Source organism: Lithobates pipiens, unplaced genomic scaffold (genome assembly GCF_037356315.1).
Source record: "Lithobates pipiens isolate NorthernLeopardFrog02 unplaced genomic scaffold, aLitPip1_a1.2 Scaffold_1, whole genome shotgun sequence".
NCBI classification, from domain to species: Eukaryota; Metazoa; Chordata; class Amphibia; order Anura; family Ranidae; genus Lithobates; species Lithobates pipiens.
This window is the reverse complement of record NW_027507685.1, coordinates 138811813-138829851: the sequence shown is the minus strand read 5'-3', so window position 1 is coordinate 138829851 and position 18039 is coordinate 138811813. Positions and strand designations below refer to the sequence as shown.

The 18039-nt window shown below is 46.5% G+C and overlaps 1 protein-coding gene across 1 annotated transcript in view; it reads right to left on the bottom strand.

Moving 5' to 3' along the window:
• Positions 1-18039, bottom strand: part of AK8 (adenylate kinase 8) — a 283201-nt gene that overhangs the window by 208043 nt on the left and 57119 nt on the right. The window contains exon 4 of the mRNA XM_077477632.1: positions 4681-4794. Within this exon, the coding sequence (XP_077333758.1) occupies positions 4681-4794 (114 nt within the window). The remainder of the gene's footprint in view (positions 1-4680; positions 4795-18039) is intronic.

The following is an 18039-nucleotide window of genomic DNA, read 5'->3' as shown; positions in this document are numbered from 1 at the left end:
AGTACCCAGCCTGAGAAATGCATTGCGGCCATCATTGGAATGCATGTAGACAGCAAGAGGCTGCAAATAGGATGCACGAGATCGGCAGCACTGCCAATGTTTAAAAATGTGTTTTATAGTGTATTATGATATATGTCCATGTGGGCAGCAATATCTATCATTACATATACAGACTCTGCTTCCTGCTCTGGTTTACTGTACTCTCTTCATATGTGTATGAGTCAGTTCAGCCCTGATTTAAAGCTATAAACTCTCTCCTGCCAGAGGATCTAGGGAGACTGTGTGGGGGGGATAGATGTAGCTCTGCTCCCTATCCTGGAACGATGGACTATGTGCCAGTGTTTATAGTAATCTTTTGGTAAGAAGATCTCTATTAGGGGTGTATGCCCCCCCTCTTTTTGGGGATACCTCCTGGTGGCTGCTCATTTACCCCCCTCCCTGTTTTGTATGTCCTCCTCACAGATCTGGTGATCCTGTCTGGGGGAACTGCTTCCTATGGTGTTTTAGACCTCTGATGTCTCGCCTGTCCTCCGGTGGAGCTGATGGAATGCAGATCGGTGATACGTGGACCCAGAAGTGATGTTTTACAAGTGGACCCAGGGAAGCATGGTGGGTGCATGCACCAGAGGAGGGGGTGGCTGTTATCAGGATATGTGGAAACAATTCAGCAGCTGGCAGCAGACTCAGCTGTATAACTGCAGTGTGAAATCGATTGCCCCGTACACATGATCGGACATTCCGACAACAAAATCCATGTTGGCTCTAACTTGTCTTGCATACACATGGTCACACAAAGTTGGTCGGAAATTGCAAATGTCAAGAACGTATGACAAGCCAAGAAAAATGAAGTTCAATAGCCAGTGTGGCTCTTCTGCTTGATTCCAAGCATGTGTGGAACTGTGTGTCGGAATTGTGTACACATGATCAGAATTTCCGACAACAGATTTGGACGTCGGAAAATTTGAGATCCAGATCTCAAATTTTGTGTGACGGAAATTCCGATAGAAAATGTCCGATGGAGCCTACACACGGTCGGAATTTCCGACAGAAAGCTCCCATCGAACATTTTCCGTCGACAAATCCGACCGTGTGAACGGCCATAAGAGTGAATTCACACCTACGCGTTTCCTAAATGCGCAACAAAACAAACAAAAAAATTACATTTTGCTCTGTGTTTCGCAAACATGCTACAATTGTGGGTCACACTTTTAGTGCCATTAATTGAAAACGACACCCCAAGCATAGGTAGCTGATGCATGTTTTGCTGCGTCTTTGTTGAGCAACAAAAGGCACTACAAACAAGCTAAAACGTGCACTGAAAAAACAACAGACACTCCACAATCTAAAAAAACGTGGAGCTACTTTGAGGCAATTTGCGCACATAGGGCAGCCCATTTAAGTGAACAGGCTGCCCCAGGCGCAATGTGCATTAACATGAAAAACACAAGCAAAAAAAAAAAATTTGTGGGAATGCGTGTTCCCACTATGCTCAGGTGTGAATGGGGCCTTAGGCATTACTGCCTCTGACTACTAGTCTCAGAAGATTTGGAGTGAGATTTCTTCTACAATGTTGCTCACTGTTCTCCATGCTGGAGAGGAAGCTGTACCTGAGGGCTCATTTAGACTTGCAAAAAAAATTATAACTCATACTGCTATTTCCCAAAGACAACTTCTGGATATGACGTTGAGCACGTGCACTCAACTTCTTTGGTCGACCATGGCGAGGCCTGTTCTGAGTGGAACCTGTCCTATTAAACTGGTGTATGGTCTTGGTTACCGTGCTGTAGCTCAGTTTCAGGGTCTTGGCAATCTTCTTATAGCCTAGGCCATCTTTATGTAGAGCAACAATTCTTTTTTTTCAGATCCGCAGAGGGTTCTTTGCCATGAAGTGCCATGTTGAACTTCCAGTGACCAGAATGGGAGAGTGAGAGTAATAACACCAACATTTAACAGACCTGCTCCCCATTCACACCTGAGACCTTGTAACTAACAAGTCACATGACAATGGGGAGGGAAAATGGCGTCATCACAACCATAGAGTCGGGATCCACTCAGAACACTGGACAGGCACCCAGCTCAGCCCCCTCCACAGCCCAGCACTCCAGTGAGCAAGGAGGGGGCAGAGCAGAGAGCTGCTAAGCTGCTGACTGACTCTCTGCTCACAAAGCTGTGAGAACTGAGTGATCAGTGGTGTTCGATCGCTTGGCTCTCAGTGTTAGAGGCACCGGGGGACAGATGCAGCATTAACCTAGGTAAGTATGAACCCAGAAATAAAAATAACAATACTTCTCTTTTAATGCAGCAGACAAAAGTTACACCACGCGTCCTTCCCTTCAACATCGGAAGATATCCAGCAGTTCCATAAGTACAGAACTGGCAGAAGCCAATGGGACCCAAGTACACCCATCTACTGTGTGAAGTCTGGCCAGAAGTGGTCTTCAGAATCCCAAAACAACAGAACCATGGAAACAACGCTAAGCAACTCAACTGTGCACGAAAACATAGGAACTGGGTGCAGAAAAATGGCAGCAGGTGATGAGTCAAAATTTGAAATATTCAGCTGTAGCAGGGAGCAGTTTATTTGCTGAAGGGCTAGAGAGCAGTACAATAATGAGTGTCTGCAGCCAACAGTGAAGCATGGTAGAGGTTCCTTGTAAGTTTGGGGCTGCATTTTTGCAAATGAAGTTGGAGATTTGGTCAAGATCAGTGGTGTCCTCAATGCTGAAAGATACAGGGAGCTATTTATCCATCATGCCATACCATGGCATGTGATTGGCCCCAAATTTATTCTGCAGCATGATAACTACCCCAAACATACAGTCAATGTCATTAACCACTTGCCGCCCGCCCTATTACAAATAGACGGCGGCAAAGTGGTTTCATAATCCTAACCGGACGTCATATGACGTGATCAGGATTATGAGCCGCTGCGCGCCCCCGGGGGCGCGCATCACGGCGATCGTTGTTGCGGGGTGTCAGTCTGACACCCGGCAACTACGATCTCGGTAAAGAGTCTCAGACGGAGACTCTTTACCACGTGATCAGCCGTGTCCAATCACGGCTGATCACAGTGTAAATGGGAAGAGCCGGTGATCGGCTTTTCCTCACTCGCGTCTGTCAGACGCGAGTAGAGGAGAGCCGATCGGCTGCTCCTCTGACAGGGGGGGTCTGTGCTGATCGATTATCAGCACAGCCCCCCCGAGGATGCCCACACTGGACCACCAGGGACGCCACCAGACCACCAGGGATGCCCAGCAGAGGTAATCCTCCCTAGACCACCAGGGATGCCAGTCAGGCACAATGGATGCCAATCAGTGCCCATAATGGATGGCAATCAGTGCCCACAATGGGCATCACTGATTGGCATGCATTATTGTTTGGCACTGATTGGCATCCATTAGTACAGTATAACACCTGTGTTGCTAATGAGTGTCCACCTGTGTTGCTAATGAGTGCCCACCTGTGCTGCTAATGAGTGCCCACCTGTGCCGCTAATGAGTGCCCGCGTGTACCGCCTATCAGTGCCCACCCATGCCCATCTGTGCAGCCTACCCATGCCCATCTGTGCCGCCTACCCATGCCCATCTGTGCCGCCCATCCATGCCAATCTGTGCCAGCTATCAGTGCCAATTTGTGCCACCTATCAGTGTCCATCCGTGTCGCCCATCCGTGTCGCCTATCCGTGTCGCCTATCAGTGTCGCCTATCAGTGCCGCCTATCAGTGTCCATCAATGCCACCTCATCAGTGCCACTTCATTGGTGCCCATCAGTGCCGCCTTATCAGTGCCCATCAGTGTAGCCCCATCAGTGCCCATCCGTGAAGGAGAAAACGTACTTATTTACAAAGTTTTGAAACTGAAACAAAAAAAAAACATTTTTTTTTTCACAATTTTCGGTATTTTTTTATTTGTAGCACAAAAAATAAAAACCGCAGAGGTGATCAAATACCACCAAAAGAAAGCTCTATTTGTGGGGAAAAAAATTATAAAAATTTCATTTGGGTACAGTGTAGCATGACCGCGCAATTGTCATTCAAAGTGCGACAGCGCTGAAAGCTCAAAATTGGTCTGGGCAGGAAGGTGTTTAAGTGCCCTGTATTGAAGTGGTTAAGAACCATATTGAGTGTAAAGAACAACAAGGAGTCCTGGAAGTGATGGTTTTTCCCCCACAGAGCCCTGATCTCAACATCATTGAGTCTGACTGGGATTACATGAAGAGACAGAAGGATTTGAGGCAGCCTACATTCACAGAAGATCTTAGTTCTCCAAGATGTTTGGAACAACCTACCCATCAAGTTCCTTTAAAAACTGTGTGGAAGTGTACCTAGAAGAATTGATGCTGTTTTAAAGGCAAAGGGTGATCACACCAAATATTGATTTGATTTGGATTTCTCTTCTGTTCATTTACTTTCCATTTTTTTTCATTGATAAAAATAAACTATTACCACGTCTATTTCAGAAAGAATTAATTTACAGCATATTTTTACACCTGCCTAATACTTCTGCATAGTACTGTATATATAGATATATATGTGTAAGTATGTAGATATCTGCACACACATACAAGCAAACTGTATATGACCCTGGTGCTATTCACGAAAACACTACTGTACATATAAATGATACGTGATTTTTCTTTCAGTTGTGTTTGGAAATAATGCATAAGTTCCAGCAGCTCTACCTGGCCTTTATCTTTGTACGATCGAGCTTCTTCCACCAGCGCTGAGACATCATTTGACAACATATTCTCTGGAGAAAGGTGAGTGGCATTCATACGCTTACATAGCATCTTTGCCTGCGGGGAGAAGAGGAGAAGAGTCCAACTTTTTGCAAAAGAAAATAGGTTTCAAAGAGCTTTTTCTTTCCATGCCAAATAAACCTCTACCTTTTCCAGCTCGTGCATTAAATAAATGATCTAGGAACAAATGTATGTTTAAACACAGCTCTATCCCTCTGTTGTGTACGAAGGGAGGACACGGGAGGGTTGGAGGTGCTAGAATTCTTAACCCTGGATGGGTGAATGCGCTGATAGTTGTATGAAAACACAAAAAAAAAAAAAAAATCAGTTGCATAGGTCTCATAAATTATTTAAAGGACACCCATTTCTCATTCAAGCAGCCATTTTATTGGAAGAACGATTGTCCATGAAAGTTCAACTTTTTAAATGATTACTCTTTCATTCTTTTTTTTTTTTTTTTTTAGAAATATCATTTTGTAATTGTGGTTAAAAATATGTATTTTTTTTTCAGTTTTTATGTGTTTCTCTTCCAATTTATACTGTATGTGTTTTGCCCCTGATTTACATGAGTTTTGCTTCTAGTTTGTATGCGTATTGTTTGCAATTTGTTCATATTTTGCATGCTGAGCCATTGAAAACAATGCATCTTATATAAGACCAGCAGGGAAAAAGCTGCAGGCTGCATGGGAACTGCAACTCAAAGAAACCCATAGATGGAGATTGTAACATTCAATATGATGGTACAGGCTTCCCTTGCTTGGTTTCTTACCAAACCATTGACATCAGCATAAAATGGCCCTAAGAAAAGACAATTGTATAGTCGTTTGTAGAGCAGACTTTAGCCACTATTCCAGATTGGCTGGAATCATTTGGCACATTTGCTATTCTTTGTCCTGACATAATGTTGGAGCTGGGAGTGTCTACTCAATATTGTCAATAGACAAGCCGGCCATAGATGATGTGATCTTCTTTCCTACAACCACAGATTGCAGGAAAGGAAATCACTTGATTTCCCCATCAACACAATCAGTGTTGATGGAGGAATCCCTCCTATGGGGCCATTGTGTTCTCCTGGCGGGAGAGCATGGGGAGCTATATCTGCTGGGAGAACATTATGATATTGCTGGCAGCTACAGCTGCTGGCAACAATCACATGCTAGAAATCCAACATGCTGGTTGTACCATGATGGATCGACTTGGGTACATTCAGCCTGCTCATAGATAGGTTTGAATCTTGGCCAGTCTGTGCTGAACCACCGGATATTCAAACCATCTATGGCTGACTCAAAGAGGTTGTATACTTCCATGCAGTATTTGTACCTATAGGTAAACCAAGAATAAGACTTACCTATAGGTAGTATAAATATCTCATAAACATGCGCTGTCTAGGAGATAGTTACTGTATACTGCGCCGATGATGTCATCTGCACATGTGCTTGGAAGGAACGACCGCCCATGCTGTTTCTTCAGGAGCGAGTGCCGTGACTGGTGGTTCCCGCGCGCATGTCACATAGCCGAATCCGTGGCCCCGGAAGGATGACCAGGGGTAGATGGATGCGGCCTCCAGTGGGGACGGCGTGGGCTGTGTCTGCAGGTAAGGCTACTTTCACACTGAGGTGGGTGGGTGCCCGTGGTAAAGCAACATTATTTTTTGCGCGGCTTTACTGACGTTTTAGTGGCGCTATTCGGCCACTAGCAGGGTGGTTTTAACCCCCGCTAGCGGATGAAAAAATGTTAAAAGCGCCGCTTTGCTGGTGCGTTTGCGGCACTGCCTCATTGTTTTCAATGGGAAGGAGCGATTTAGGAGCGGTGAATACAACTCTCTAATAGCGCTGCAAAGATGCAGCTTGCAGGACTTTTTTGACCTTGCAAGAGCACCTCTCCAGTGTGAAAGTCCTGGGGCTTTCACAAGTAGATGGGTGGGAGCTGTGTCAGTCAGTGAACTCAGAGAAAATTATTTTACAGGGAGTATATAATCCAGTTTTCTCTTTTGTTCATTGGACACAGACCAGTAAGGAATCCTGACCATAGGAACGTCCCAAAGCAGTGACCCTCAGGGAGAAGGGGGGGGGGGCGCAAAACCAGCAGAAACAGCCACAAAACACAAAACAAAACCATCAGAAGGTAGGGAAAAAATTCTAATTGAAGCCTACCAAACCTTACAGCCAAAACACGCAGAAACATCTACCTTAAAAAAACTTAGTGAAGGTGTGAACGAACGACCAAGAAACCACCTTACAGACTCAAGACAAGGAAAATTGATGACAAAAGGTGCAGGATGTGCAAACTGCCCTGAAATAATTGGCCACCCAACAGGAAGAGCCCCATGTTGTCAAACTGCTCACCGTGAGTGGGCAGAATTGACAGTCATGAGGCGCCAAATCCTCAGTGAAGATGGCCACTCAAGCATCAGCAGCGGCTATAGAAGCAGGCATGTATCGGGCACCTACAGACCATGACCAATTAATAAAGGGGAATACCAAAAACAAGGGCAATGTGACCTTTACCAGCCAACCAGTACATAAGACCAGGTTTTTCAGAAGGTGAGAGCAGAATGGCTTCCCATCTAGTAAAATGGTCTATTTAGACCAGACCAGACATAGACAAAAATGTCAGCTGAAGGAAAATATGAATAAGAATAATTACAGGAGGTCAGCGGAGGAGCCTGAAAAGGGATGTGGCACCGAACGAAAGGTGAGCTTCATCATTAGGGTGTATGGCTTAAAGACAAAGGCCCAGCACGTTTGTAGTAAAAGGTGTTTACCGTATATACTCGAGTATAAGCCGAGATTTTCAGCCTCTTTTTTGAGGCTGAAAGTGCCCCCCTCGGCTTATACTCGAGTCATCGCTGTCTGCCCGCTCGATCAGCGTGTCGAGCAGACAGACAGCGGCCATTCTATTCAAAAGCCGCGCCTCCGGCTCCGCCTTCGCCTGTGATAGGCGGAACACTGAATTTCCCAGCAGCCTGTGTTCCGCCTATCACGGACATCGTATCATCCTCGTACTACGGACGAGGATGATACGACGTCAGTGATAGGCGGAACACAGGCTGCTGGGAAATTCAGTGTTCCGCCTATCACAGGCGAAGGAGGAGGCGCGGCTTTTGAATTTTACAATGGCCGCCGAAGAGGGCACGGGACGGAGGCAAGGCAAGGCAAGGCAAGGCACGGCACGGCACGGGACGGGACGGGACGGGACGGAGGCAAGGCAAGGCACGACACGACGGCAAGGCACGGCACGGCACGGGACGGCACGGGACGGAACGGAGGCAAGGAGGCAAGGCACGGGACGGAGGCTCGGGACAAAGGTAGGCTGGACACACACACACACACACACACACACACACATGGATACACACACACACAGGGATGGGTGGATGGATGGAGACACACACAGGGATGGGTGGATGGATGGAGACACACACAGGGATGGATGGATGGATGGAGACACACACACACAGGGATGGATGGATGGATGGATGGAGACACACACACACAGGGATGGATGGATGGATGGACACACACACACACAGGGATGGATGGACGGACACACAGGGATGGACGGACACACAGGGATGGACGGACACACAGGGATGGACGGACACACACACAGGGATGGACAGGCATGTCTCACCCTCGGCTTATACACGAGTCAATAAGTTTGCCAGTTTTTTTGGGGGTAAATTGGGGGCCTCGGCTTATATTCGGGTCGGCCTATACTCGAGTATATACGGTAACCACCTTCAGACCGGACCATTTTGCTGGTAAATGACCAGAGGTCTTTTTACAATTTGGCACTGCGCTGCTTTAACTGGTAATTGCGCGGTCATGCAATGTTGTACCCAAACAAAATTTGCGTCCTTTTCTTCCCACAAATAGAGCTTTCTTTTGATGGTATTTGATTGCCTCTGCGATTTTTATTTTTTGCGATATAAACGTAAAAAGACCGCAAATTTTGAAAAAAAATGATATTTTCTACTTTTTGTTATTAGAAAAATCCAATAAACTCAATTTTAGTCATACATTTAGGCCAAAATGTATTCAGCCACATGTCTTTGGTAAAAAAAAAGTCAATAATTGTATATTTATTGGTTTGCGCAAAAGTTGTCACATCTACAAACTAAGGTACGTTTTCTGGAATTTACGCAGCTTTTAGTTTACGACTGCCTATCTCATTTCTTGAGGTGCTAAAATGGCAGGGCAGTACAAAACCCCCCCAAATGACCCCATTTTGGAAAGTAGACACCCTAAGGAAATTGATAAGTGGCATGTTGAGCCCATTGAATATTTTATTTTTTTGCCTCAAGCGATTGAATAATGACAAAAAATAATTTTATTTTTTTTTTTACACAAAGTTGTCACTAAATGATATATTGCTCACACATGCTATGGGCATATGTGAAATGACACCCCAAAATAAATTCTGCTGCTTCTCCTGAGTACGGGGATACCACATATGTGGGACTTTTTGGGAGCCTAGCCGCGTACGGGGCCCCGAAAACCAAGCACCGCCTTCAGGCTTTCTAAGGGCGTAAATTTTTGATTTCACTTCTCACTACCTATTACAGTTTTGAAGGCCATAAAATGCCAAGATGGCACAAAACCCCCACAAATGACCCCATTTTAGAAAGTAGACACCCCAAGCTATTTGCTGAGAGGCATTTTGAGTCCATGGAATATTTTATATTTTGCCACAAGTTGCGGGAAAATTACAAACTTTAATTTTTTTTTTTTTTTTTTCACAAAGTTGTCACTAAATGATATATTGCTCACGCATGCCATAGGCATATGTGAAATGACACCCCAAAATAAATTCTGCTGCTTCTCCTGAGTACGGGGATACCACATATGTGGGACTTTTTGGGAGCCTAGCCGCGTACGGGGCCCCGAAACCAAGCACCGCCTTCAGGCTTTCTAAGGGCGTTACAGTTTTGAAGGCCATAAAATGCCAAGATGGCACAAACCCCCCCCAAATTACCCCATTTTGGAAAGTAGACACCCCTAAATTTAGGGGTACACTAGTGAGACTAGGTAATAAATGGCGGGTGCCCTGAAACTATAAAAAAAATAACTAACCAACCAGCGTCACCTGTAACAGTTATATGGTGATCACTGGTGAAAGGGTTAACTAGGGGGCAATCAGGGGGCTTTATGCGGTAGTATATGGGGGTCCCTGGCGCTATAAAAAGCTGCGGCGAACCTAAATACCTACCTGCCTAACTAGCGTCACCTGTGACACTAATACAGCGATCAGAAAAACGATCGCTTATTAGGCTGGGTTCACACTGGAGCGATGTGGGAACGCCACGAATGCGCGGCGGGTTCCCGCATCACATGCCTCCCGGCGGCAGTTCACACTGCCCTATGCGAACTGCTGGGAGTGTCAGTGAAATGTTAATGACACCCCCAGATCAGTTCGCATATCGCAGTGCGATCTGCAAACTCGGATCGCATGGTGTGAACACCCATGCGATCCGATTCTGCTGCGGACCAAAAAAAGGGTCCCGTGCGAGTTTGCGGCGGGTGCGGCGGGTGCGACACGAATTCAGCCATACTATCTGTATGGCTGAACTCGAATCGCACAGAGATCGGATGTGATTTGCACTGCAGTGCGGTGCGAATCACATCCGTTCTCATAAACCGCTGCAATGTGAACCCAGCCTTAGTGACACTGGCGACGGGGGGTGATCACGGGGTTAAACCTTTATTGGGGGGGTTAGGGGGGTACCTTAGAACTAAAGGGGGCTAACCCTAACTGCCCTAACAGTTATTACAGTCACAAATGACACCCGCCGGGTGATCAGGGGGTTAAACCTTTATTAGGTAATAAATGGCGGGTGCCCTGAAACTATAAAAAAATAACTAACCAACCAGCGTCACCTGTAACAGTTATATGGTGATCACTGGTGAAAGGGTTAACTAGGGGGAAATCAGGGGGCTTTATGCGGTAGTATATGGGGGTCCCTGGCGCTATAAAAAGCTGCGGCGAACCTAAATACCTACCTGCCTAACTAGCGTCACCTGTGACACTAATACAGCGATCAGAAAAATGATTGCTTATTAGGCTGGGTTCACACTGGAGCGATGCGGGAACGCCATGAATCCGCGGCGGGTTCCCGCATCGCATGCCTCCCGGCGGCAGTTCACACTGCCCTATGCGAACTGCTGGGAGTGTCAGTGAAATGTTAATGACACCCCCAGATCAGTTCGCATATCGCAGTGCGATCTGCAAACTCGGATCGCATGGTGTGAACACCCATGCGATCCGATTCTGCTGCGGGCCAAAAAAAGGGTCCCGTGCGAATTTGCGGCGGGTGCGGCGGGTGCGGCGGGTGCGACACGAATTCAGCCATACTATCTGTATGGCTGAACTCGAATCGCACAGAGATCGGATGTGATTTGCACTGCAGTGCGGTGCGAATCACATTCGTTCTCATAAACCGCTGCAATGTGAACCCAGCCTTAGTGACACTGGCGAGGGGGGGTGATCACGGGGTTAAACCTTTATTGGGGGGGTTAGGGGGGCACATTAGAACTAAAGGGGGCTAACCCTAACTGCCCTAACAGTTATTACAGTCACAAATGACACCAATGCAAAAAAAAAAAAAAAGCAATTGGTGTCACTGTGACTGGGGGGGCAGGGGTAATTGGGGGGTGATCGGGGGGTAAAGGGGGGGTGTGAGTGTGCCTGGCATGTTCTACTGTGTAGTGTAGTGCTTGTGCAACTCACCGATGCTCTCTCCTCGGTGCCGGAACGAAAAATACCGACACGAAGGAGAGAATACATCACTTCCTCTCCTGTGTTTACATTACAGGAGAGGAAGTGATGTCACGGGACATTTTCATTCGACGGGAGCGATCGCGAGGGGGTGGCCATGAATGAATGGCCGTCCCCTCGTCCGGGATCGCTCCCGAACGAATACCGACCGCCGCAGGCACCGGGCGGGGGCCCGATTGGGCCCCCGACCCGCGGGCAGGCAAGGACGTACATGTAAGCCCTTATGCCTGCCCGTGCCATTCTGTCGACGTACATCGTCGTGCGGTGGTCGGCAAGTGGTTAAGGTACCATGGGATATGAATGTTCAGGGTATGAATAAGGGTCTGATAACAAGGACTACACTGATGTGTGAATTATCAGGAAGCATAACCCATCATGGTCATTTTGTGTTGTTTTGCGCATGTTTAAAAATAAAAACTATATATATATATATATATATATATATATATATATATATATAAAATACAATGGTAGTTCCAAATTTTTATGCCGCAAAATATTTGCACAATGGTTTATCAAGTGCATGTTTTCAGTAACAAATACACTAAGGTTTATTTTAGGGCTCACAAAAGCAATTTATTACCATTTTTGGTAAAATATGAATGATCAAGTTGCACTAAGTAAATAGATATTCAACATGTCAAGCTTTAAATTTAAGTACCCCCCCATACAACGATAATGAACCTTGGTAGCCTATGTTTTCCATAGGCAACTCCTAAAAAGCCCCTACAGGTTATCACTTTAGCGTTAACTGTGAATGTTGGCCTTAGAATTTTTGATCTCTCAGTGTGCGCGTTCATAGGCACTTGGTGTGTTTATGATTGTATGTGCATGTATGTGGGGACAGGGTGAGATCAACATTGTTTTGTTGATTGGGTTTTATTTTTGCTAGGGCAACTTCTTTTTTGACACTTTTTTTTCATGAAAAACTTTCTTTATATCACATCACAAAAAGTCCACCATGTGGTATAAACTCTTTGTGGCAGAGCCTCTCCTTAATGAGATATCAAGCCTTTTAGACCCCCGATATTTCACCTGCCCTCCATTAAGGCCAGGTTCACGCTATCGCAAATTGGATGCGGGATGACCGCATCGAAGTCGCAATAGCAGGAGATTGTGACTGGATCTATATGGAGCAGGTTCACATATCTTAGATGCAAATTTGCACAGGAGCCCTGTGCGTCTTTTGGTCCATTTCAGGCCTGAATTCAGCTTAAAATTCGGGCTGAAATAGGACCTGAAATGATGAACCAAGACGCATAGGACACCTGCTGGGAGCCACATCGGCATTAGGTGTGAACTGAGCCTCAAGCTAATAGAGCACAGATCACATTCCACTAGCTACTTCCCTGGCCTGACAACTAGGGAAAGTGACACCTGCCTTTGGAAATGACATTATACACATCGCTTCCAGGTTCTTTGCAGCTAAGAGAGATCAGCGAACGGATGTTTCGGGGGGATGCTGGGAGCGGCTACTCGTATTCCTCCGGCTCAGGAACTCCTGGTAGAGGAGACAGAGGTTCGAGAGCACAGAAGGGGCACAAGTGCCAAGCAGGACACTGGTGTCGGGGCTGATCCGGCTCCAGGTACTGAAGGAGGAGCAGATGTGACAGGAACAGAGATCAGCAGGAGGCGGGAGCTGCACACGCTGAGGCAGCGGGGAAGGTGTTCTGTAGTACGGTTCTCACAGCAGACCCACAGGCAGGTAGAGCAGGAAACTGGAAGGCTGGAACCGCAGAAGAACAGCAGGCAGGACGAAGTCGTGGACAGGCCGGGTCAGGAACAGGCAGGCAGATAGGTACCGAATCAGCAGGCAGAAGAATCGTCAGACAAGCAGAGGTCGTGGGCAGGCAGCAAGCAAGTAGTCGTCAGGGTAAGCCGGGTCACAGGAGTAAACGAGAATCAGGCAGGTACAAGGGGATCACAGGAATGCTGTAGACCGGACAGCAAGGAGGCAAGGCAACAGGTCCCTTTAAATAACCCCTTTGGCGCCAAGAGCTGTCACGTCGCGCGACCGCGCGTGCACACTAATCTCTCCGTGCACCCGCGCGCGCTCAACATCACCAGCGAGCAATAGCGTGTGCCCATTTGCGTTAACGCGCACCCGCGTGCGCCCATCAGAACATCCGCGCACCCGCGTGCGCCCACCTACGTTAGCACGCACCCGCGTGTAGACATGTGCAAAAGGAAAAAATTCGTTTAGTTTCGTTTCGTTTTAATTCGTTAATTCATTAATTTCGTTTAGTTATATTCGTTAACTTCCTTAAATTCGTTTTCGGATTTCGTTTAGTTTTCTACCGAATTCGAAAAATCGGCCACATTTGAAAATATTTCAACCAAATTCGAAAATATTTCTACCAGATTCGAAATTATTTCAACATGATTCGACATTATTTCAACCACATTCGAAAATATTTTGTGACCCGAATTTAGGGCCATGTATCTCGGGGTCACTTGGTGCTAGAATCTCGAAATTTGGATATGTTGTAGTGTTAGTACTATTGTGTTTGCATACCAAATTTGGGGTTTCTAGCTATAAGTGACCCCGAGATATGTGGCCCCAAAATCGGGTCGCAAAATGTTATTCTCTGCTCTAACTAACATTTTGCGACCCGATTTTGGGGCCACATATCTCGGGGTCACTTATAGCTAGAATCCCCAAATTTAGTATGCAAACACAATAGTACTAGCACTACAACATATCCAAATTTGAAGTGTCTAGCACCAAGTGACCCCGAGATACATGGCCCTAAAGTCGGGTCACAAAATATTTTCGAATGCGGTTGAAATAATGTTGAATCATGTTGAAATAATTTCGAATGCAGTTGAAATAATGTCGAATCATGTTGAAATAATTTCGAATGCATTCGAAATTATTTCAACATGATTCGACATTATTTCAACCACATTCGAAAATATTTTGTGACCCGACTTTAGGGCCATGTATCTCGGGGTCACTTGGTGCTAGAAACTCCAAATTTGGATATGTTGTAGTGCTAGTACTATTGTGTTTGCATACCAAATTTGGGGTTTCTAGCTATAAGTGACCCCAAGATATGTGGCCCCAAAATCGGGTCGCAAAATGTCATTCTCTGCTCTAATAACTAACATTTTGCGACCCGATTTTGGGGCCACATATTTCGGGTTCACTTATAGCTAGAAACCCCAAATTTTGTATGCAAACACAATAATACTAGCACTATAACATATCCAAATTTGAAGTGTCTAGCACCAAGTTACCCCGAGATACATGGCCTTAAATTCGGGTCACAAAATATTTTCGAATGTGGTTGAAATAATTTCAAATACAGTTGAAATAATTTCAAATGCGGTTGAAATAATTTTGAATCATGTCGAATTCATTCGTTATATTTCTTTCGTATTCGTTGTAATTTGTTATTTTTTTATTCGGACATTCGGATGCATCCGAATGTCCGAAAGATGCAAAATTCGGCCGAATTTCGATTCGTTACAAAACGAATTGCACAAGCCTACCCGCGTGCGCCCACCTGCGTTAGCGCGCACCCGCGTGCGCCGACAGACACCTTTAACAAGGGCTTTACAGCCCGAACCTCCAGGGGCAGTCGGATGACCGAGCTGACCTTCTTGACATTGCCCCCCCCCCCCAAGGGGCAGCCCCCGGATGCTCAACTGAGCCAGCTTAGCTGGGTGTGCTCTCTTGAAGGCCAGAATCAGCTTCTCAGCATGAATGTTACTTTCTGGTTCTCAAGAATTATCTTCAGGACCGTATCCTTTCCATTTTACCAGGTACTGAACCTGTCCCCGTCTCCTCCTGCAGTCCAGAATTGATTCTACATCAAATTCGACTTTTCCGTCGATCAGAACAGGTTCAGGTGGACCAGCATCTCTGCCAACGAAGGGATCCGGGACAGCGGGCTTGAGTAGAGCCACATGGAAGACCGGGTGGATTTGGAAAGACTCTGGTAGTTTCAACTCGTACGCCACACTGTTGATCTTCCTCTTAACAGGGAAGGGACCAATGAACTTAGGACCCAGTTTCTTGGAGGGACATGCCAGTTTTAAGTTCAGGGTTGACAGCCAAACTTGATCCCCAGGCTCCAGGCTAAGTTCCCCTCTCCTCTTTTTATCAAAGATTTGTTTATAATACTCCTGAGTCCTGGACATTGTTTCCTGAAGAAGCTTGTTGTTGTTACTGAAGAAGGCCAAAGTTTCCTGAGCAGCAGGCACAGAGCATTCCGGAAGGTTATTTGTTAGAAACAGGGGGTGAAATCCATAATTCGCAAAGAAAGGCGTTTGCTTGGTGGCAGAGTGGACAGAATTGTCGTAAGCAAATTCAGCGAGAGGTAAGAGAGAGACCCAATCATCTTGAGAAAAGGAGGAGAAGCAACGTAAGTACTGTTCCAGAGTTTGATTTGTTCTTTCCGTCTGGCCATTAGTCTGTGGATGATAAGCAGAGGAAAAGTAAAGGTTAATCTCCAGGGAACCACATAATGCCCTCCAGAACTTTGAAGTGAACTGCACTCCCCAATCAGAGACAATATCCACAGGGATCCCATGGAGCCTCACAATTTCTCTAATAAACACCTTGGCAGTCTCGGCAGCAGAGGGGGTACCTTTCATGGGAAGGAAATGCGCCATTTTTGAGAGCCTGTCCACAACCACAAAGATGGTAGAATGGTCTTCAGAAGGAGGCAGCTCAACAATAAAATCCATGGAAATCATCCTCCATGGTCTTTCAGGAACAGGCAGAGGTTTCAGCAGACCCCAGACCTTGGATCTGCTGCCCTTGTTCTTCATGCAGACCGTGCAGGATTCCACATAATCTTTGCAGTCCTTCGCCAGTTGTGGGCACCAAAAGGTCCGCTGGAGGAGTTCAAGTGACTTGAGCACCCCAAAATGACCGGCCAACTTATGGTCATGGCAGGCACTGAGGACAGCTACCCGTACCCCCTGGGGTACAAATATCTTATCCAGATGCCACAATAGATTGTCTCTTGCCTGCAGAGTGACACCAGGAGGAGGAGAGACATGGAGTGAGGCCCGTTTGATCTGATCCAGCAGGTTTTCCTGAAGTAAAAGGACATTTCCAGAAAACAGAATGGTATCCGGGGGTGAAGAGGCCTCAGATCAGCAAAACATCCTCGAGAGGGCATCCGGCTTGGTGTTCTTTGACCCGGGTCTGTAAGTTATGTGAACAGAAAATCAAGTAAAAAAGAGTGCCCACCTGGCCTGACGTGGTTTCAACCTCTTAGCCACCTTCAAATACTCGAGATTCTTGTGATCAGTAAAAATGAGGATGCGGTGTGCTGCTCCCTCCAGAAGGTACCTCCATTCCTCGAGTGCCGATTTGATGGCCAACAGTTCCCGATCTCCCAGATCATAGTTCCTTTCAGCTTCCAAAAGCTTACGGGAGAAGAATGACACCGGATAAAGAAGAGCCTTGGAACCTTGTCTCTGTGAAAGAACTGCCCCAACCGCAATTTCAGAAGCGTCGACCTCTAAAATGTAAGGCAGGGCCGGGTCAGGATGCTTCAAGATTGATGCCGAGGTGAACAGCTTCTTGAGGGCCACAAAAGCTTCCTGGGCTTCGGAGGTCCAGAGGAAACGACAGCCCTGCTTTGTGAGCTTCGTAATGGGGGAGATGCTGGTAGAGAACCCACTGATGAATTTTCGGTAAAAGTTGGCGAAGCCCACGAAACTCTGAACACCCTTCATATCAGAGGAAGCGGGCCAGTCCAAAATGGCGGAAACTTTCTGTGAGTCCATTTGAATGCCTTCCACAGAGATGATCAAGCCCAGAAACTGGATACTCTGCTGCTCAAACACGCATTGGTTTCGCATACAGGCCATGACAACGTAGTCTGGTTAACACCTTTTTAACGTGCTCACGGTGCTCGGGCAGAGAAGGGGAAAAGATCAAAATGTCATCAAGATAAATAATAACAAACAGATCAAGATAGTTCCTGAAGATGTCATTCACGAAGTGCTGGAATGTAGCAGGTGTGTTGCACAATCCAAAGGGCATGACCAGGTACTCGAAGTGCCCGAACCGGGTGCGAAAGGCAGTCTTCCACTCGTCGCCACTCCGGATGCAGACTAAGTTATAAGATCCAGTTTAGTAAATACCGCCGCCGTCCCCAGTCTCTGGAACAGTTCGGGTACCAGAGGTAGAGGGTACCGGTTCTTGATAGTTATTTTATTCAGTTCCCGATAATCAACACAGGGGCGCAGCGAGTGGTCTTTCTTCTCCACTAAAAAGATTCCGGCTCCCGCAGGGGAGGTAGAAGGTCGGATAAATCCCCTCTCCAAGTTCTCATCAATATACGTCTTCAAGGTGCCCAACTTCAGCTCAGTTAGAGGAAAGATCCTTCCGAAGGGGATTTCGGCTCCTGGAAGGAGCTCGATCGGACAATCGTAAGGCCTATGTGGAGGGAGAGTTTCTGCACCTTTCTTGTTGAAAACGTCCAGGAACTCGTGATAGACCTTAGGGACAGATTGGTGAATCTCCTTGTCAGCTTCCAGGCACAGCAAAGAGGGAGAAAC